General features: G+C 37.5%; 1 protein-coding gene across 1 annotated transcript; it reads left to right on the top strand.

The window, feature by feature from the left end:
- Positions 1-21,818: 21,818 nt before the first annotated feature.
- On the top strand, positions 21,819-23,582 carry LOC138348043 (uncharacterized). The gene is made up of 4 exons (XM_069296650.1): positions 21,819-21,968; positions 22,122-22,297; positions 22,385-22,772; positions 22,890-23,582. The coding sequence occupies exons 1-4, from the start codon at positions 21,819-21,821 to the stop codon at positions 23,580-23,582; spliced, it is 1,407 nt and encodes a 468-aa protein (XP_069152751.1).
- Positions 23,583-23,963: the final 381 nt, after the last annotated feature.

Raw genomic sequence — 23,963 nt, 5'->3', positions numbered from 1 at the left:
AATTTATGAAGTTGTATGAACCAGTCCTTGACAAACTTAACGAGACATTCTCCGTGGAGGGGATGGTATTTTAAGGTGCCAAGGGAGACTATGTGTTCCCAATGTGGATGGGTTGTGTGACCGGATCCTTGAAGAAGCCCATGGGTCTCGCTGCTCAATTCATCTGGGTTTGAAAATTTTTTTCCATGACCTAAAGGATATATATTGGTGGGAAGGTTTGAAAAGGGACATAGCGGAGTTTGTGGCAAAATGTCCAAATCGCAAATAAGTAAAAGAGAAACAGCAAAAGACGGGCGGCTTACTACAAGAGATCAAAATTCCTACTTTGAAGTGGGAATACATCAATATGGACTTTGTATTGGATTTACCTTGGACTCAAAAGTCATATGATTCCATATGGGTGGTTGTGGATAGGTCAACTAAGTCCACTCGCTTTATTCCCATCAAGTCTACATATTTGGCGGAGGATTATACAAGAATATTTATAGATGAGATTTTTTGTCGCCATGGTATTCTGTTATCCATAATATTGGATCGGGGTGCACAATTCACATCTTTGTTTCGGAGATCATTCCAAAAAGGGTTAGGTACAATGGTTAAGTTGAGCACCACTTTTTATCCCCAAACATATTGTCAAGCGGAACGCACTATTCAAAGTCTGGAGGATATGCTTAGGGCGTGCATTATTGATTTTAAAGGTAATTGGGATAAAAAATTTCCTTTGGTGGAGTTTTTCTGTAATAATAGTTTTCATTCATTTATTTCCATTACTCCCTATGATGCCTTGTATGGTAGGAGGTGTAGGTCTCTTATTGGATGGTTTGAAGTGGGTGAGCCTTTGCTTCTTGGTACCAATTTGGTTTGTAAGACCTTAGAGAAGTTTCTATAGTCGGCAAAAGTCTTACATTGATCATTGGAGAAGCTATTTGGAGTTTGAAGAAGATGATAAGGTGTATTTGAAAATTTCATTGATGAAAGGGGTGGTTAGATTTGGCAAGAAGGATTAGTTAAGACCTAATTATGTGGTTCCCTATGAAATCTTGCAAAGGGTTGGTAAGGTTTCCTATGAGGTAAAACTTCTAGTGAATTGGCTTCGGTTCATCCAGTTTTCCCTGTTTTTATGTTGAAGAAGTGTATCGGTGATACCGTGTCCATTCTTCCTATTGAGGGTCTTGGTGTCATTGATAAACTCTCTTATGAGGAAGTTTCGTTTCAAATTATTGCTAGGCAAGTCAATAATTTATGGAATAAAGTGGTGTTTTCCGTAAAGGTGTTATGGAAGAATCATCTAGTTGAGGGTGCAACGTTGGAGGCCAACACCAACAAGAAGTCTCGTTACCCTCATATTATTGATAATTAAGGTTATTCATTCTTTTTAATAATATAAATATAACTATAAATCGAAGTTTTCTTGATTTTTGGGTGAAGTTTTGCAAAATGTGCATTTCTGAATACTTCATAGTGAAGTTACAATGAAATTAGTGCTTTAAATTTGAAATTTTACTTTTTGCTTGTTTTGTGTTGTGTTGTCATTTTGATATGGTGAGTCTTTATGAAATTATATTATCATGTTTATAAGTTGAATTTTGTGCTAATTGACTAATAAAATCAATGTTGAGCTCATATGTGTTGTGAGAATGAAATACCTCCTGATAAAGTGTTTTAAGCCTTATGTGTGGTAATTGGATTTTTAGAATTTTACTTGTTTCAATAACATGATTTAAGTTAATTTGATATTGTCAATTGGTTGGCTGCTAGTTTTGAGTATAGTCCTTCATTCAAAAGAATGTTAGTGTCATTCAGGGATGAATGTTCCTAAGGGGGGATAATGTAACATTTTAAAAATCCAAGACTTTTCGTAAATCCTAACATAGGTTTCATGAGTTCTAAATAATTATTTAATGTAAATTTTAATGATTATAGGTCATATAGGAAGTTTAAGAACTAAAAAGTCTAAGAACGTCCATGACATTCGGAAGTTGGTTCAAAGAGGAACCAGTGTGCTTTAGCCTATTTTACTAGCTTTTAGGAGTCAGAAATTCATGAAAAGTGGTAAATGTGTATATAGTAGGTGTTTAAGTTTTTTCATGATTGAAACATCTGGGTACAACATCCCTAGGATCAAATAAGGGCCCTTGATAAGGACCATGTAGGTTGAGGCAACACTGCCTATGCAGTGTGCATCGACGAGACAACAGACGGACCGTATGTGAACTGATGGGTCATCAATGCCACCGTCATCCGACACATTGACAACTGGAGGAAGCCTCTCTCTTGCACATTCTCTGACAAAGACGACGGAGTGCAGGATGGAGGGTGGGATGTCCGTCGACTCACAGACAGCCCGTAGGCGGGGTTCCATATGTGAGGGTCTTGAGTTGCTGCACGACTTTAATAAATTTTATTTAATTAATTAGGTGGTGTAGTGGTTAGTTAGGGTTAAGTGGAGACATTAAATAATTTAACTCCAAATATAAAAACCCCTAACCCTCATTAATCTAAGTACAACTCACAAAATACACTCTCTTTCTTCTCTCTTCTTTCTCTCTCTACTTGAACTCACCATTGAAGACTAGCAAAGAAAGGGGGTTCAAGGCTGGAAAGGGATGAATTCACCATATATTCTTCATTAAACTTTAATGTATGCTATCTAATTAACCCTTGGTACTCTTTCCTCAAAGGGTTCCTTCAAAATGGATTTCAAAAGTTGAGTTTTCATATAGGTTTCATCCAATTACGAAATTTAAGTTATGGATTGAGTTTTAATGACTTCTTTAGGTTATATTGAATAGATTAACAATTATTTTAACTTTATTAGTGTAATTGTTGATGGTTTGGTCTATATTGAAGAACATGATCCTCAACCCCTAATCCTAGGTTGTTATCATGACCTATATTGTATTGTAATCATTCAATTGATTTGGTTGTTAATTAGATTAGTATACTATGGTGTTACGATTAATAAATTAAGATAATTATAGTCCTATCATTCTAGTTCTTGAAATGTGATCTAGGTTATGAAGTATATTCTGAAATTGGCCTATGTATCTTGTCTTAGCTATGATCTAGTGTTGAATAGTGTTATAGACATGAATTTAGCCTAGTTATCTTATTGGTTATCATTATGGTGATAATGTTACTCCCCTGATTGGGTTGAGTTATGGGTTGATGGTAAGACCTTGATGATGAACTATGATGAAGACTTGGTAAGTCTTAGAATCTCTATCTTTACTTCCAATTGTGATTAATTATGGTTAAGTCATGATGTTATATTGGAGTGTGCCCTAAATTAGGATGATAGGGTGTTATGATGTTAAATTGAAATATCTTGAATATGTTGTGAGGTTGATTAAGGTCTATGTGATATAAGGATGGTCATAAATATCTATGTTCCTTGATATGCTATTAAATGCTATTTGTGTTAATCTCACGTATATGAATTGTGATGAAAGGACTATACTCATGTAATTCTATTTGAGCTATTGATGTTGAAGATTATACAAGAGGTAGACCCTATGAACAAAACTAAGTTATGACTGTTAATTAATGTCTTAAAGACATTTCAATAAAGACACTTATCTTAGCACATAGTGCACTTGACAATGGGAGGTGATGACTTCCCAAAGAGGAAGATTAGCCCTATATTTTAATATGAGATGTTGACTCCCCAAAGAGGAGTACTCATCCAATGGATTCCCATCGAAGGAGGCCCCAACTACCAAGTGGTATAAAGAGGGAATATACTATCTCTTAGTTCTTGAACAATGTTGCCCCCATAGGAAGACTAGCTAATGGGTCCACCTAGAAAACTACATTTATGTTTAGTTCTACTTTGGCGGGTAGACCACCTTCCATTGTGTAAGGTTTTACAACACGATGTTCCACAGTTATCTCATGTGTTCTATGTCGGTTTAGGCAAGCGTTCCAAAAGTTAAAATGAAGTAATGAAATTTAAACTAACTAAGGTAACTTGAGAGGTTTAACTTAGTCTAGGTAGGGGTATGGGACTCTAACTATGTCTTTCACTAGTTGACCTTGATGGTAGCTTTAGGAAGTTGATATTATGTATGCATACGATAACGATGTACAAGATGATAATACCTTGATGCTACAATGTAAATGACTATGTATGATAATGATTATTTTCTTGATATATGTAGTTGAATTATATTGTTAAAGTTTGAAATTGGTTATGTTTTCTTATTAACTCTACTTTGTTGAGCAAGGTTATGGAGCTTTGCTTGGTTTTTGCACTTGTCGATTTGATAAAGATTCATGAGTAGTTATCTTGCTTATTATGATAAGGTTAACTCTTATTCATTCTTGTGAGTTTATGTCTTTATGATATGGTTGTAGTACATCATTATTTCAAGTATGTTGGAATGCATATTACGTGTTTTGAGTTAGAAAGCATCTTCGATTTTTTTATATGACTTGCTTGAATTTGAATTAGTCTTTTAAAAGGGTAAAGATGAAATGTTTTGACAAAATGTCCCTTTTTAGCAAATTTTGATATTTTGTCTTCATATGGTCTCATACTTAGTAAATGTGGAGTACTAACGCCATTTTCATTCCAAAACATTTTTGGTTCCGGTTGTTGAAGGTTCATTCGGGACAACTTAAAGAAGGCTTGCATATTCACTATCATCCAAGTAGATTGATCCCCAATTTATGAGGGAAATGCCAATATCTTGCCTAAAAAGTTTCTTTGTTATGAGTTTAAGAATCTTTTAAGTTTCATTCCACTTTCATATTGCATGACCTGTTTAAGACTATATATGGCTTCTTTACATTTGATATTGGGCTATGCCTATATTATGACAATCCTTAGATGGTATGAGATGAGACAATTTTTGAGACTATCTTTCTATCTTATATATATGTATCTGCAATAAAATTAGAATGCTATGTAATCTTCTTATACAAAGGGTCTATATATATTCGATACGACAACATATTATGTTTATGTTGAGGTCTATCTAAACCTCCAAGTAGATGTAATGAAAAGGTTTAAATTTTCTACATTTTAACCTAAGAATGTAATGACATGAAACTAAAAGGCTAGTCTTAGTCCTTAAAAAGGACGACGACGCCGGTTACCTTTAGGGGGTAAACCCGAATGTGACAAAACACTTTATCCATAGCATAATGGACTTAATCTGGTCCTATCAAGGTTGTTTCACCTACTTCAAACCAACCAATAAGAGATCTACATCTACGCCCATACAGTGCCGCATCAGGGGACCATCTGAACGTTGGAACAATAGCAGTGTCTGTCAATAAATAAGAGCGAAGTGATCATCCCAACTACCCTTGAAATCCATCAGACAAATCTAAACATATCCTCTAGGGTCTGAATAGACGCTCAGCTTGTCCATCTTTTAGTTGATGAAATGTTGTAACAAGGTTAACCTAAGTGCCAAGACCCTTCTAAAATGACTTCAAGAAATGATAGGTAAACTGAGGACCTCTATCAGATTAGATAGACAAAAGAACCCCATGCAACCTCACAATCTCATTAATGTAAAGCTTGGCACGGTCCTCAGCCGAATCTGTAGTCTTAACCTCCAAAATCATAGAAGACTTAGTCATCCTATCATCTATCAAAAAAATGGAGTGATGTTGTATGCGAGTACGAGGTAACCCCATAATGAAATACATATTTATCACTTTTCACTTACAAGTAGGAATGTCAATTTCTTTGGTCATACCCCCTGGTTTTATATGTTCTATCATCACTTGCTGGAAATTGGGGAACTTACTCACATAATCTATTAATACTCTTCATGTAATTGCAATAAAAAACTTCCCGCAGATTGCAATACATCTTTGTGGCGCCTGTATAAATTGAACATCTACAGTTGTGGGCTTTTACAAGAATCTATTGTCTTAACTTACCCACATCAGAAACTCACAATCTACCCTGGTAGTGAAATAGACTATCTCCTCCTTAGGAGAAAACCTCCATTCTCTGATTGTGGATTAGTCCTTTAAGTTAAAACAATATTTGATCTTTATCTTGCTTTTCCATAACATCTACTACCAATGAAGATTTTGCCCCATTCAAAACTTTTACACCATTGTAAGATACACTCAAGCGGGCAAGCCTGTGGACATCTTTCACCATTTTATTCATTTCTCCCTCAGCATGGGCTACACTACCCATAGATAATATGCTAAGAGTATTTTCTATGGAATTCATATTATCGAGATCGTAATGCACACCCATATCATAATCCTTAAGAAACTCAAGACATCTCTTCTAGCGAAGATTCAAATCATTCTGAGTAAACACACATTGAAGGTTAATATGGTCAGTGAGCACATCCTTGTGAACAGCATACAAGTAGTGTCTCCATATCTTGAGTGCAGACACCACTATTACAAGCTTGAGGTCATGACTTGGATAATTCTTTTCATGAACCTTAAGTTGTCTAGAAGCAAAATTTATAACCTTGTCTCACTGCATCAACACATAACCTATTTAAACTCTAGATTTATCGCAAAAGATCACATAATCATATGAACCCTTTGCTAAAGTCAAGATATGAGTTGTAGTCAACATAGTTTTCAGTTCTGCGAAACATTTCTCAAAATCATCTCACCATTGAAACTTAACCATCCTCTGAATCAATTTAGTCAATGATGAGGATATGGATGAAAATTCTTCCACGAACCTTCTGTAGTAAACCGCTAACCCCAAGAAACATCAGATATCCATAGAAAAGATAGGCCTTATTCATTGTTTCATTAATTTTATCTTCGATAAATCGATATGATCCCCTTGGTAGATATAATGTGACAAAGGAAAGCAACAGATTTCAACAAGAACTCGCAATTCCTAAACATAGCGAATAACTGGAGATCTTTGAGAGTCTACAAAACAACTCTCAAATGACTCACATGTTCTTCCTCATTTGTAGAAAAGATAAAGATAACATCAATCAAAAAAATAACAAACAAGTCCAAGTACGTCTTGACAACCCTGTTCATCAAATACTTGAATGTTGTAGTAGCATTGGTTAGTCCAAATAAGATAACTACAAATTCATAGTGATCACACAGAGTGCTAAAGGCTGGCTTTGGAATGTCACTATCCGTGACTTTGAGTTAAAGATAACCGGATCTGGGTCTATCTTTGAAAAATGGCTAGCACCCTGAAATTCGTAAAATAAGTCATCAATCCTTGGGATGGGATACTTATTCTTGATTGTGATCTTTTTCAACTTCCTATAGTCAATGCTTATTCTGAGAGAACCATCTTTCTTCTTCACGAACAATATTGGTGTGCCCCATGAAAAATACTAGGTATGATGGAGCCTATTCTAGAAGGTCTTTAAGTTCTTTAAGATCTGTCGAAGGCATTCTCTAAGGAGAAATATAAATAGGCCGGGTCTGGAATGATATCTATTTTAAAGTCAAATTTCCTTTTGATAGGAACTCAACAAGATCTTTTGGAAATACTTCTGGAAACTCATTGACTACTAGAATTGACATAAGAGTTGGGGATTCAGCGCTACAATCCATAACTTTTAACTACATGATAGAGATAACCCTTAGATATCATCTTTCTAGTCTTATGGTAAGAAATGAATTGTCCCATAGGTATTAAGATACTACCTTTCCAATCTAAGATTAGTTCATTTGGAAACTTAAGACAAACAATCCTAGTTCTACAATCAACTGAGACATAACAGGAATGTAACCAATCCATGCCTAGAATGAAATCACAGTCTACCATTTGTAACTCTAAAAAATTTGCTGAGGTGACTTTTTGAGACACTGTGACAGGAAAATTGTAACACCCCTAAAAACCATTTGATCCAAGATATGAAGAGTTCTTCGTAGTGAGTGAGATTTTACCAAGGAATTACAAATCTCATAAAATTAAGGTCAAGTGACTAGATGTAGCACCTAGAGTTCTAAAATAACTAAATGGGAAATAATTTTTTTTTTTGAAATTTGGATAGTTAAGATAGGTATGAATTTTGGGTCAACCTCAAACGAACATACTCCCAGTACATGATGACTTAGGTTTGATACACGATACCATAGGGAAGATCTTGGAATTATCTTTCCAATGTCACTTAATTTCCTATGTTTTTAGTTTGAATAAGTGAGATATGGACTTTTGAAGTTTGGCGGTCCAGCTAAGGAAAGTTATCCAAAAATAGTAATGGGTATTTTGGTCTTTTCCTTACCTAACAAGATATAATTCGTTTTTAGTAATATTTAAGGGGTATAATCCTATTAGTTATATGTTTATAATACTAATATACACCTAGGGTTTTAATTGAGAGTTTAAGAAAAGGAAAGAAGAGAAGAGAAGAGAAAAGAGGGAAGGATCAAGCATTCGTCGAGATTCTTGCATGATGTCGTGGAATTTTTAAGACGGGTTTGATACCTAAGAGGTATGTAAGCTTTGATACTGTTGGGTTGGTTAACCCACACATCAATAATGTCATTTTCAGCGAAATTTTATTCTTTAATTCGAAATATTCAAGTTCTTAATGAGTTTTTTATAGGTTTTCTTGAAGTTCATTCGAAATCTTGTTGTGTTGGGTTTTTGATAATATCTTGAGATGAAGTTGAGTCATTTGAGTTTTGTTTTAAGTATATTAGATTTTAATTAACTTAGGTAGTTGAATCTATGTAATTGGGCAACAAACTGTTCGATTCTAGGCGAGTTAGGGCGAGAAAAGGAGCAAGGATGTTAGACAAATTTTTTGGTTTGGGACCTAGATTTATGCGCCTTGCAGAGCGCCCCCACCCTCTATAATTTAGCGCTGCCTTCCCATGCCACACATATCCCCAGGTTCGCCTGCCCCATCCAGTTTGCCTCTGGTTTTTCCCATTGAGTTATTTTAAAGTGCACAGTCACTCCTTTTCAGTTCTAACCAACCTAAGCTATTTCTAAACACCTAAAATCATTCCTAAAATTATCATAAACTTGAATTTATAAATCAAATTCATGGTATGATTAAGATTTATGTTTTGATAATTCATTCAAACATTCAATGAAAGTCCCTTTCGATTATTTTGTGGAGTCCTTTAAAACTTTTACTAACTTTTTACAAGACTTGAGAAAGTGAGCATGAGAGTGAGGAGAATGTATTCATGATTCTACACTATTAAATACATATTTCATATCATGAACTATAAATATTAAATTCATTATTCACATTCAAGAGAGAGTTAAGAGTAAAGTTCGAAAAATCTTGTAAGTTCAATAGTGAATCCTTTAAGGTAAACTACCGATTTGGACTAAAATTTAAGCAAGTATGAGAATTAGAAGGGTCCTATACTTGAGTTCCTTATTGATACTTTTACCATTGATTCGAGTTGTTCATGCCCATAACTTCCACATGATATTCATAAATTGAGTATCATTGAGCGGAGTTGTATCTCCAAGTTCTATGTCTTGAGTATTGAGTTCCTTATTCCTTTTGATATTATATTCGTAATCATGGGACTATTACATAATACCCATTAAGTCTTTGATTCAACTAGTTCATGCATATAATTTAGCATGAACCCTGTAAGTTGAACAATCTTAAGATAAGAAGCGTATTTGAGTTCTTGAGTTGAGTAGTTCATGCTCATAATTCCGCATGAACCCTCCAAGTTCAACATCATGAAATCAACCATAAACATGAGGTCATGAACCTTGAACTCATACTTCAATTCAAGGAAAGATAATAGTTCTTCCTAGAAGCTAAGGATAAAGTCAAAGTAAAGCTTATAAATTTCTCAAATGTCTTTTACAAACGTTTTAACTTTGTTTTAAGACTTAAAGTTCAGGTTGAGTAAAGAGTTAAGTACAAGTAATAAGGTATATCAATATGAGTGATGATGTTCGACTTAAGATTTGATATAGATGATTTGAACAAATTTAGATTTTAGGTGCAATGAGTATCAGTCTTATAAGTGATAGACCCTAACCTTTAGATAAGAGTAACGAAATGTCTTAGTCATGAAAGTAACAAAAGCATTAAGAGGATTATCGAGATGGTATGTAACCAGTTGAGGTTTCCATGGAATTTTGATTTTTCATGTATGCCTAGGTATCATAATTGATCTGTTAATATGGAATATGTCCATAACTTTTATGTGCTAGGTTTAGACCTAAGGATGAGATGAAAAGATAAGAAAGTAAGGCAAGTGGTGACAATAATATAATAATGAGTTCCACAGTGATTAAGAGGATAAAATTTTAATATAAGAAATACTTAAATAAGATCCCTTAGTTTGTTCGTAAGGAGGGTTAGTAGGAGCTCATGGAGTTGTTACAGTACTAAGCTTGAGTGTGGTGGTAAAGTCTAATAGTTTTAGATGAGATTCCCTAAAAAGAAGTATAAAATCCGAACCTAAGGATTTATGTTAAGGTTTAATATAGTAAAATTACACTATTAGATGGAGACCATAGTAAGAGTAACCAACTCCATACAAAGTCTAGCCGTCATTCGAGGATGAATTATCCCAAGGGGAAGATAATGTAACAACCTTAACAAATTTTTTGCTAAGACTGTACTTAGTGATATTTTTCCTAGAAATTAGAAATTTCTTAATTATTAAGGTCACGTGATTAGATTAGCACCTTAAGTTCTAAAATAACTAAATTGAAAAAAAAAACTAAAATTTGGAGAGTTAAGTTATGAATGAGCTTTGGGTCAACATCAAACAACCATTACTCCTACCACATGATTATTTATGTGTTATACATGATACCTTGGGAAAGATATTGAATTACCTTTCCAACTTCACCGATTTTGCTTATTTTCAAGTTGAGATTAGTGAGATATGTCCTTTTGATGTTAGATTGTCATGTTCAGTAAGTTAGCTGAAAATAGTGAGGGCTATTTTGGTTTTCCTTACCCATCAAGATTTAATTTGTTTTTCATAATATTGTAGAGGCGTAAATCTATTAGGTTAAGTTTTATAATCATAATATATGCCTAGGTTTTTCGTTGAGAGTTCAAGAAAATAAAAGAAGAGAAAACAGGAGAAAAGAGGGGAGAATCAAGCGTTCGTCGAGTTTCTTGTGTGATGTCATTTAATATACACCATTGGTTTGATCCCTATGATATATGTAAGCTTCCAAAGTGTTTTTTTCGTTCATACACATGACAATCATCTTAATTTCAGTGAAACTTCATTCTCGAAATTTAAAGATGAGAGGTCTTGACCAGGTCTCGACAGGTGTTATTCAAGTTCATTCTAAATCTTGTTGTGCTAGGGTGTTGATCATTTCGTGAGATCTAATTGAGTTATTTTTTCAGTATATCATGTTGTAACTAAGTTAAGTAACCGAATTCAATTTATTGGGGAATAAACAGTTTGATTTTACGCATGTTAGCATGAGAAAATGATCAAGGAAGTTCGGCAAATTTTCTGGGTTGGGTCTGGGGCGATGTGCCTTCCAGAGCGCCTCAAACCCCTCTGCACTTTAGGTCTGGCTACCCATAGCCCCACGGTCTCCTTCCCCATCCAATTCTCGTCTGGTTTCTCCGTTTGAGTTCGTTTAATGTGCACCTTCACTCCTTTTCCTTTCTTACTAATCTAAGCTACTTCTAAAAACCTAAAATCATTCCTAACAAGATTATAACCTTTAATTAATAAATAAAATTCAACTTAGAGTTAAGAGTTAAGTGTTGCTAATTCTTTCCAAAATTTTAAGAAAGTTCCTTTGGATCCCTTTGTAGAGTCTTCTACAACTTTTATCAATTTGTTTCAAGACTCTAGAAAGTGAGCATGAGAGTGAGGATAATGTATTAATTGTTATACAATGTCAAATACATCTTTCATATTATGAACCAAAACTCTTGAGTTCATCATTCATATTCAATAGAGACTAAAGAATATAGTTCCAAAAAATCTTTTGAGTTCGATTTTTAATCAATTGAGGTAAACTATCTATTTGAACAAATATTTTATTAAGTTTTCCTATTGAAATTTTTATGCTTGGGTTGAGTTATTCATGCCCATAACCTCCTCATGAATATAAATTGCGTATCATTGAGAGTATTAGTATCTCCAAGTTCTATGTCCTTATTATTGAGTTCCTTATTCTTTTTGATATTATATTCCTAATCATGGGACTATTACATGTTACCCATGATGTTCTTGAGGGTAGTAGTTCATGCCCACAATTCCAGTAATACCTTAAAATTAACTAAGGTGAACTAGAGCTTCTTAAATACTTCATGAGTTAATTTTTCATTAAAATGGTTTAAAATAAGGATATTAGGAAGTTTGTGAAGTTTGGTGACATTTGGAGGTCAAATGTCCAAGAACGCCCCTAACGTAGGTGCTTGTGTGTCTTCATGTGGTTTAATGAGTTTTACATGTTCGTTTTAATCGAAATTGATGTGGAACGTTCCTCATACCTAGACAACTATGTATAAATACTTAAAGTATCGGTACGACCCCACCTAGGACCCATGAGGGGCCCTAGAAGGGGATGCTATCCTATTGGCAAGATGCTGTCAACTAGTGACCATCGACGGCCACAACGGACGGACCGTTGTTCAACCAATGACCCGTTAACCTTGGGCATCCACTGTCTATGAAAGGATAGAAAATCATGAACAAGGTATAGACTCAGCCCCTATTGATGGACCCCATCTAAAGGGCGTTGATTAGGAGACCATCCGTTTGTTGGGTGGGCGTAATGTGCTGCCAAAAGCTACAATTTTTCTGCTAAGGCTTGGGGTGTTTGTTAAATTTACCCAATGTTTTTTATGCACCATGGATTAATATTTTAGGGTATTTTAGTTACATTAAGGGGTTTCAAACACATAGACCTAATTTTAGACTTCAGTTTCTAAAACCCAAAACCCTCTCTCAAAACCAAGCAGAAGTTTGGACTCAAGGAAGGTGTAATACTGCGAAAGTCTAAGACGTATTCTAGAGCATATCATAGGTTTCAAAAGGTTTAGACATTGTTTTAAGGTCAAAAATAATTATTATAATTCATTTAGGATGTTTAAGAATCGAAATGTCAAGGAACGTCCATGACGTCCTGGAACTAGTTCTATGAGGTGCTACTGTGCCTTATCCCATTTGACAATGTTTTAGGTGTCGGAAAATGATAGTTTACATTCAATTTTGAACCATTTTGGTATAAATTAATTGTCGAGCTTCCTAAATTTTCCAAACAATTTAAATTAATTATTTTTTTTATAAATTTTAGGAAAATATAATGCATGTACTTTATGTTACTTCGGATACTTTTGTATTAGTTCTTAGATAATATATACTTAACATAATTATGTACATAATTAGTATATGTTATGATTATTCAAAAAATCATTTAAAAAGTATTGTTAAGTTTGGTAAGCATTCTATTAAACTAATAGGATTATATTTTAAACAAATATTTTACAATTTAAGTAATTATATTGCTAAATAAAGAAGCTCCTCAATTAATTAATACAAATTTGTTATTTAAGATTTAGCCAAATTTTACTATTTTTAATAAATTGGATATTTATTAAATTTAACTCATTTTCTCCTAAAAAACCCATTTAAACAATTAAATCCAGCCCCCAAACCCATTTTATTTCCTTCCATTCAAACCCATTCCCAATTTTCTTTTTATTTTGTCACCCAGGCCCAAACCCTCAATCTTTCATTCCAAATTACAGCGGCCCATTCCATTTAATTAACATCCCAGCCAACTTCTTTTTCCTCCTCTCCCATTCCCCTATTTAATTTCCAGCCCAAATTAATCCCAACATTCCCCGTTGCCCAAATTAATCCCAACACATTTAAATACCCATCCCACTTCCTTTCCTAAATTCGGCCCAACACATTAAATACCCAACCCAAATCCAATAACCTGACCCGACCCCTTTCCCTTTTGACCCGATCTCCCCCTCCTTCTTCCTTCCCAGACGCGACTCCTCCCCCCCCCCCCCAAAAAAAAACAAAAACCCAGAAGAAACAACAAACCTAGGAGAAGCAGAAACCCCCCCTAGATGCGACAATATTCTCTTGAAACCCGCGTCTCCCCCACGCTCTCTCCCTCATCTCCTTCACGCGTCCCTCTCTCCCAAACTCCCTCCCTCGCGCGAACCCTACACGATTCAATCGCGTCATTTCTCTCTCTCTCTCCAGTATGCTTCGTAGCAGTGCAGGCTATATTTCTGCTTTGCCAGACACGTTTTGTCCTTGCAGCACAGATTCGCGCAACGAAGCTCGCCAGTACTACAATTTTATCTCGTCCCTCCACCTCACCTCCCATTCGTTGGGAATTCGGCATGAAAATGGGATATTCCTTCAGTTTTTGATAAGGATTTGGCTAAGAAAGATGGAAATTGGCCGAGAATCGTTTGACCCACCTCCAAAAAATCGGAACCCTAAAATCTTCTATAAAATCCCCCTTTCGCCTTCGAGACAGGGGTTGTTTTTTTGGCTGAAATCCCATTGTGGAAAAAATAAATACAAAGATAATCGAAATTTCGTCTGAGAATAAGGAACCAGTCCTAGAAAAAATTCATACTCATCCCCTTCTAATAGGATTTTCTATTCACAAAAGGATTAGCAAAGAGGTTCTTAGAAAGATTCCGACAAGAGGAAACCATTTCGTCAAGTGTTGGTGCGACATTCTACTTCAAACATTCGAAGCAGAGGGGTGGTTTTGGAGGTCGTGATAGTTTCGTCTTCGTGCTCACCGCATCTCCAGTTCGCCGCCAGGAACAGGTACTGTTTATCCTTCCCAAACATTCCTCGTCTATGTGGTTTTTGATGCGATGATTCCTTGATGTGACTAGCGTCTTCTCAAGTTTATAGTTTACATCGTTGTAGGTGTTGCTGTTTGTCAACTGCTGTCCCTTCGTTTCCCCTCTAGTCAAGTTTATTTAGTTGTTATCTGTTAAGTCGCGTCTTGTTTCATTATTAGATGAGATATAATATTCGTCGATTGAATCGTTCATTTTATGGGTTATCGGTGTTGGTTCAGTGTTGTTTTGACGTGAAGCAGGCGTTCTTAATTGCTGTCATGGGTTAGCCATAGCGATGTTTTAAGGTTCGCCAAAATTCCAGCATGATTGTTGTCATCTCTTTGTACTCAAGTTTGGGTTTAGATGCCTATTTTACCTCGTGTGCGCCGTGTTTAGGCATTTGAGGGGGCTGGTTTGGGAGTGTGTCGTTCCATTTCTTTAGCGAGTATGAAATTTCATGTGAATTCTTTTCTTTTTTTCCTGTATTGCTTCAGCTTCGTTAAGTTTCGTTTGGAGTTGTTGTATGCGGTGGTTTTACTTTGATTGTTGTTGTTTTGTTTGAACATGTAAATCCAAATTGGGTCTCTCATACTGCCTGTTGGATGGTATTTATTTACTTTCCTTGAGAGGTTGTGTTGAAAGTTGATTGTAGTGTATGTTATCCATTTGTAAAAGTCAAGGGGATCAATATTCCTTAGTTTCGAAAACCATCGTTTATTGAAATGAGGGTTGAATATAGGGCTGTCCTATTCTATGCTACCTTTCTCTTATTTAAATTTTATTTTTAGTAAAATATAGTATGTAGTTTCACCTGCTCCTTTCTTACTTCTTGTGAACTATAGGCTGTCTTTTTGTATTTGTATTTTTTATTTAGTTTCAAAGACCTTTTCATATGTTCATTTGAAAGCTTGATGTTGGTAGTTGCCTGAAAGGGTTTAAAATTTCAGAGTCTATTAAGTATGGGAAAGATATGTTTATTGAGAGCTTGAAAACACATGATCTCTTGTATATTCTTCGGATAATGGCATCATTATTTTCTTCATTTGTTAAAGTGATTGGTTTTTTATTTTAGCGTGAGGCTGTCTGTTTGATGAATGTGAAGCGTGTCCCTTTTGTATATTTTGAAGTTTGTTTGACATTCAGTGAACATGCATTTCAAGAGGTATAGTATATAGGTGACATAATAGATATTAATTTTAAAGGTCACACTTAGCTTATGAACCTTGTCATTTTTTTGGTTCGGTTGATTTTAGAGTTATATGCTACGGTCTAATTTGATTTTCTTAGGTAGTCCTCGATAATTAAATCATTTATCTTGTAACTATTATGCTAATTTACTGTTATTTTGTCGCATGTGTGCATTTACTTTCGAGTCCATTTGGGACCCCTCTTTCATCCATGCATTCGGAGGAGCCGTAAAGGCTCAATTCCTATACCGAGTCAAGGCAAAAGCATGGATCCCAATTTCAGGGAGATTGAAGAAATTTTAAGAAGGCTGATTAGAAGACTTTTCTTTATTTTATTCTTGTATTTTTATTTGTAATGGGCACAAGCCCTCGTTGTTTTATTTTTGGTATTTTACTTTGTATATTTAGATTAGGACAGGTTAAATTGGGTTTAAAAAACCCAAAAGCAGGTGGGTCTAATTTTCTGTCAAGGCGAACAGAACCCGAATTTGGACCCAAAAAATCTCTCTCTCTCTCTCTCTCTCTCTTTATTACTCGTTTTTGTTTTTGTTTAAATGTTGTTAGTTAGGGTTAGAAAAAAAAACTCCAAACCCCATCGAAATGCCTCTCTATTTTATCAAACCTTTAAACTAAAATTAATTCTTAAAACAACAAATGTTTCAACTTCGTAAGTTTGTTTTGATATAAACTTTAAGTTCAACTTGAGATTCACAATTTTTTTTAAAAAAAACATAGTGAAGTTGTTAATTGCTAGAAAACCGTATTAAGCGAACGTCTTAGGTGCTTTCAACACCTTCCTAAAACGCTAATAAGAGTCCCGAATCCTTAAAATGTTTTCAAAACGATTTTCCTGTTTAAGTTGTTTGAAAACAAGTTTTCTTAGTTTTCCTTAAAAATTAAGTGGCCACTCCCAAAATGTCGAAAATATCTTTAAAATAAAACAAACTCTTTTCGAAATATTTTTCGATAAAACATAATGGCAACTCCGCTGTGGATAACGGAGGATTCTAACCCTATGATTAACTTTATTTGACTACTTGCGATTAACTGTTTAATTGGTTAGTTACTTTTGTTACGAAATATTGCATTTCATAGCATAATTCTGCCAAACGGCAAGTAGTTTGCATTAGGAAACGGAAGTTACGCGGCTTACCGCGGCTTTCTTCATATATACCTAAGAAATCGTTTGGGAGTATCAAACAAATATTCGTAATGCGGTCATCGGGCATTGTTTTATAGGTCTACCCCGACGTTTGTCTGACTCGGGTAACCGTCAATTTGAAAACAATTATAGAAAGCCTAAGATAGAGCGAAACCAAAACCGAGTTAAGCATCAACGTAGGACGGCTTAATACCCAAGGCGTATTAAGTCCATTTTAGTAGAAAAATTGCCAAAATCGCGTCCAAGGTCTTCAACCTCACGACGCATCATATTGTTTGACATTCGAATAAATATATGTGTGAAAACCAACTTGGGGGTAGGGAAAATCTAACGGGTTTCTATTTTACAGATATGGATGCTTCCCTAAGTTCGATATGGTCGTCTCAGCGCCACCTCAGCTTATGATGTGGTACAACAATCTGGACGGGGATCATAGGCGAACACTTAACAAGTACGTAGGTGCCTTAACCGAGCTGATCAACATGGATGGTTGGCCAGAACAAATCAAGGTGGTTACAGGGTATTGGGAAAGTCAGAAGATGGTCTTTCGTTTTGGAACAGCCGAAATTACCCTAACGCTAGAAGAGATAAGGGATTGTATAGACACCGTGGGCACTGGGATAGAGAGGAGAGCCCAAAACCAAGAAGATATTTTTATCCCCAACAAACCTTCTGTAGAGAATATCGCGGATTGGTTTGGACTAAGAAATGACTTCTCTTATTGGTGTCACGATTCCCACATAATGTTTAGAGATCTCTATATTAGATTCGGACACACGAGTTTCTACACCGCGTACAATTGGGAGTTTTAGATTTCCTAGAGGGAGTGGAACGAGGTCCGTCCCCTAGCGTTTGCCGTGGTATTGTTGAAATCAATGGTCTTCCCGCACGACCTGAGTTTGAGCATCAGCACCAGAGTCATAACGCTCGTCCACACGTTATTCAAAGGATATGAAAATCAAGGAACAACAAAATACTACCCGTAGCTCCAGTCATATTATATGACATATATCGGGCTTTGGGTAACTGCAAAGAAGGACACCGATATTTCCAAGGGTGAAATATGCTCCTCCAGTGGTGGATTCTCAGCCATTTGGCGAAGGGTGCTGTGACTCGGGAATTACACACCCTCGGCAACAAGAACACTCTCAAGGACTTAAACGATTTACTATTCTGGGCAAATATGAACAATCGGAGAACTAGAGGGAGATGGGCCCAAATTTTCTCAGAATTAAGAGAAGAGGACCTCCAATGGATGCTCGACCGTTTTATATCCAAGGAAGTTGTCGTGGAGACTCACAGATGTGTTGTGCTCCCTCTACCAGGTATTCGGGATATTCGCCATTTCGAGTCTTGCGACAATTTGGAAGAAAACAAACCGTGCCTAGAGAAGCGTACTATGGAGCTAATGTGTATAACATTGGAGATGACAGAGTGCATGATGCTTCAGAAATGCTCAGAGAATGGAAAACTGCCAAGCGCATGGGTAAATACACTATCGTCCTTGACCGATGCAATGTTGGATATGACGAAGGTTACAAAGAGTGGCTGAAGAAAGACATACAGAATATCTCCTTTCAAATTCCGTGTAGCTTTTGTAGTGTGACGGACTCAGAGGCCAAAGCAGTGGCCGAACTGCAAGAGATGAAGGAAGATTCCAATGAGGTCTATGCTAAGTTTATAGAGAATCACGACGCTCTTGAGGGGCAACTCGAGAGGTCAAAAGATTGAGGCAGGGGTATGACGATTTTGACAACTGGATCCAGCAGAAAATCGAGAGGATGCGATACAAGAGTCTGGAAGACAAAGGACGTCTAGGTGAAGGTTTTCTATTGATGCTGAGGTATATGTTTCACAAACACAAAATTCAGAAAGATGATGGTGGAGCATGATCATCCGGAGCAGCATAGTGGGCATCACCCATGGGTTGGTTTTATTTACTTGTATTTACACTACTTTAGCCTCTGTGTGGGCCTGATTTTATTGCACTTTCTAATGGCCCCTGCGTGGGTCTGTCTTTATGTCTATTTCATTTTTTCGAACATTTTATTCATTATTAAATATTATTTTGGGGGGAATTTTTTATTTGGTTTTAATTCACACGTACATCATTCGAATGCTCTAGGCCTACCCTTGGCACAAAAGGGACCCCACGCATGATTAGGACGCGATATATATGTGTGTTTAAATCCTTATGATTATATCGCTATGATTTAGGATATCGTAAACCCACTCGTAGCCAGAAATTCTAAAGAATATACGGAAGCCACTATTACAAATGTCCGATCAAATTGCAAAGTCTCATGTTTGTCACTCAAAAGTCCATCTCCCATACCACAAATCCTAAATACCCACTCTATCGTCTCAAGAAAAGTGAACCACCACTATGGACAAAGGTAAGAACGTCCGGACGGAGCTCAATGAAGAGGTGTTGCGAAGAAAAATCGAATAAGTCACTCGAGAAATTAAAAAGGTTAAGGAGGAAGGACTCAAACTTGACATGACCACGACAATCTACAAAGCTGCAGCCATGAAATTGGATGAATATCTGGCGTCGCAAAGAAAAAGAAAGAAAGAGGTTGAGATGGAAACCGAAAGCTTAAGAAAAAGGTTGAATATTCTTCATTTGGAGGTTCACGAGGAAAGGTGAGAGAGGCAAAAATAAATGTTAAGACTGCCGTACTATCGACAAAAAGTGCGTCACTCGATGAGGAATTCACGACCTGTAGCAACTTAAAGGGCAAAAAATACCTCGCTCGTGACCAGGGAGTAGATAACAGTGGCCCCAACAATGAATTAAATGAGGAGGACGATGAGGAGGAAATCGTCTACAAGCCTCCATTTCCGATTCTCTGAAAGGAACTGAGTGACGCAATAATAAGGGGGAGAAATCACTGAAATGTTGTTGTCGTCGTCAAGAAATTTCAATGTTGTCTTTCAATTTCCTTTGTAATCACAATAAAAGAAAGAATGAAAATATTTCATCCTAAACTCGAACTACTTTGGGCCTGAATTCTCCTTGTGAGATACGTAGGCAGCCTTTCCTGGCTCGGCCCCTATCGCTAAAAATTTTCATTCTCCTCCGTGTTGCGAAGATATGAAGATAAGATCTACGAGCATCGAAAAGCAGCTGCAAGAAGACCATAGCTCAACGTGATTCAGCCTTCCCTTAGATAGCGTCAAACAAGCAAATTCCTATTTGTCTAAGAAATATATTCCATCCTCTTTCGTGGGTTAAAATGTCCTCAAACAAAGCGACTTGTGTGTTTATCTACTTCTGTGTTATATTATGCATTTTGTACTCCGAACATGCACTTACAAATTTGCCTTTGAATTGTTTTGCTTCTAAGGTACCTTTAACTGATCTGTGTCGATAAAAGCTGGCAGATCATCCCTACTTCACCAGATCGAAAGGTCGTACAGATTCCTTCCCCGGACCAAACTCAGACAGAGAGAATACAACTATGGTAGACAATAACGACGAGGCTAGTCTCACAAACATTGTGGTGGCTCAGCCCACCGTGGCAAAACAAAATGAACTAATTGCACGACTGATGCAGTAGATAACTGATATGAGGGTCTCGATGCAGCGAAGGTAGGACACGCCTCCACGCAGATTCGGCCCTAATTTTGTTGACGCAAGACCTTCGATGTACTTTCCCTCGTCCAACTTGGATCCAACTCAGAACCAGCCGTCAACACCCTTGCATAACCCATCTGGGATAGATTTAACAGCCAAAAAACACCAGTATTCTTCCGTATCTTATCAAACACCCTCACCGCTTCCAATTAACTATCCTCAAATGCCACCACACCCCCTAGAAAACTCAAACAGCCCCACCACCCCAGAATGAAAATCAAAATCCGACCGCCTTCAACCCTAAAACAACACATCCCCACTTAACCCAAAAAAACAATCCTCAAAACTACCCACAAAACTACCAAACTGCACAAAACGTCCCAAGCCCTTCTATAGCTCCAACCCTCCCAAAAAGAACCACATTCCAAGGTCCCGTTCTAGCCGAGCATGAGGTGCACGATTCCGTGTTGGATCACTACGAGGAGTAGGAGATAGAGTTGAAGGCAAGGGAAGAAGAAAAGATCGACATAAAGGAGGAGATTAAAAGGGAAATGAAAGAGTTGCAATACGTTCCAGACGTCGCCGGATTGAGCTATGCAGAATTGTGTATCCACCCAGACTTGAACCTTCCTGAAGGGTTAAAAATCCCGAAGTTTGATACCTTCGGAGGGGTAGGCAACCCCATGATGCATTTAAGAGCGTACTGCGACCTACTCGTGGGAGTTGGCAAAGATGAGGCTTTACTGATGAGGTTGTTCAGCCAGAGTCTGTGCGGCGAGGCCTTGGAATGGTTTACGTCACATGAAACGAGGAAGTGGCCCAGTTGGAGCGCGCTTGCTAAAGACTTCATCGATAGATTTGCGTATAATGTTGAGATAGTCCCAGATCGGTACTCCTTAGAGAAAATGAAGCAGATATCTACGGAAAGCTATCGAGAATTTTCCTACAGATGGAGAAAAGAGGCAGCAAGGGTGAGGCCTCCGATGACTGAAAAGGAGATTGTAGAAGTTTTTGTGCGGGTGAAAGAGCCCAAATACTATGACAGAATTATTTTGTTAATCGGAGCCAAATTCACCGAGATAGTCAAAGTTGGTGAGACTATTGAAGACGGCCTGTAGTCGGGGAAGATAGCTCGAGTATCCGCATCGCCTGGACCTTCCGAAATGATGAGGAAGAACATGGAGGAGGTTGCCGCTATTTCATACGGTGGAAAAAAAGTCCCCAGAAACTCATCTCGTCCTCTAGACCGCTCCAAGCCTCAGCCAAAGTCTTACCAAGCATTTCTTCAACAATCAAATCATTCCGGCGACTACAATGTTGCCCCCACTTATCCAGATGCCCAAATTTTATAGTATCAAAATCCACCCCCAAATCTCTAAAATTTTCCCTCCATTTACCCAAATTACCCCCAAGCTTTTCAAATTCCACCCTCTTATCAGAATATCGCTCCCGGCTGTGCTAACGTACAGTCAAGCTATCGAGAACCTTCCCCTACATATCAAGTCCAAGATCAAGCATATCAAAGCCCCTTCCCAAGTTACCAAGCTCCAGTGCCAAATTACCAGACAAATACCTACCCTAGAACCCAAGCTCCTCGCCCAAATGCTCGTAATTATCAACAGGTTCCTCCCCCTCAGCAAAGCAGGTATGATCCTTCTCATCCCAAGTTTTAGAAGAGGCCTTCGAGAAACTTTATCGCACTAGCTGAAAGCCGAACAAAGCTGTTCGAAAGATTTTCTGCGGCCGTATACATCCACCCTGTGGGGTCCAAGCTCGTGGATGTTAACTTTAAGTTCTACAAACCGGAGCAGAGATGTGCTTATCATTCCAACAGTGTTAGACATGAAACAGAAGACTGTATAAATCTTAAGCACAAGATCCAGGATCTAATCGACCAGAAAGTGGTCTCCCTCCAGCCCGCGGCGCCGAACGTCAATACAAATTGGTTTCCGAATCATGAGGGAGGAAGCATCAACATGATAGAAACTGACGAAGATGAGTGTGAAACAAAGAGGATTACTCCTGTTGTGCAGGAAGACTTGGAAAAGGCTGTCTCTTCTTTATGCGTCAAGGAAAAAGGAGAGTTCGTTATTTTGACACCTATGAAGGCTGTTGCCTTGGTGCCCTCAAAAACTCATGCCAAACCCAAGTTTGTCATAGAGAAGGTCGTGGCCCAATGAATGACTAGGTCTGGAAGATGCTACACTTCTGATGAGCTTGCTCTTAAATGACAAAAGAAAGATCATGCCAAGAGACCAATAAGTGAAGCAGAAGCTGAGGAGTTATGGAGGAGAATGCAGCCTAAAGATTACTCCATTGTCAAACACTTGGAGAAGACTCCATGTAAGATCTCTATGTGTGCCCTACTGATGAGCTCCTGGTCCCACAGAAAGGCTTTGTTGAAAGCTCTGGATGACACATACGTTCCCTCAGGTACAAGCAACGATAACGTAGCTGACATGATTCATCAAGTGATTCAGGGACATTGCATCAGCTTATGTGATGATGAATTTCCAGCCGAAGGGAGATCCCATAACAAATATTTTCACGTCTCCGTGATATGCCGCGGAAAGGTCATCAATCGTGTCTTGGTAGACGATGGATCTGGTTTGAACATATGCCCCTTGTCCACATTGAAACAGCTGAGGTTTGACCTCGGAAAATTGGAGCAAAACCAGGTTAATGTAAGAGCGTTTGATGGTGTGCAAAGAGACATATTAGGGGCGGTGAACCTGACCCTCCAAGTAGGCTTCGCGGAGTTCGATGTAAAGTTCCAAGTGTTGGATATTGATAACAGCTATAACATTCTTTTGGGAAGGCCATTCATTCACATGGCTGGAGCTGTCCCCTCAACCCACCATCAAATGATGAAGCTAATATGGAAAAATGAGGAGCTAGTTGTTCACGGTGAAAGAAGCCATTCAGGATAGGAGGTGCCAGTCTTTGACGAGACGCCGCAAGGTTCAACATTTTACGCAGTGGAGTTGGTAAATGCCACCGATAAGGATTTGGCCCCGCCGACCCTCATGTCAGCCGTGTACAGAATGATCGCCACGGTAATGCTGCAGAATGGGTTCGAACCCGGTTTTGGATTGGGAAGAGATTCCCAAGTGATTATCAAACCTGTTCCATTCCTTGCTAAAGGATCAAAATATGGTTTGCGGTACACCCCCACAGATGACGATGTGAAGATGAAGAAGACAAAGGATAAAGAGTTGGCTAAACCGATCCCGGATTTGTTTCAATCCTTTCCAGTCCGTGAGTATGCTAAGCTTGAAGACTGTGAGGAAGGAATTTGTGACCTTTTCAAG

This window comes from Solanum lycopersicum, chromosome 4 (assembly GCF_036512215.1).
Source record: "Solanum lycopersicum chromosome 4, SLM_r2.1".
Taxonomy (NCBI): domain Eukaryota; kingdom Viridiplantae; phylum Streptophyta; class Magnoliopsida; order Solanales; family Solanaceae; genus Solanum; species Solanum lycopersicum.
This window is presented reverse-complemented; position numbering and strand designations above follow the sequence as displayed.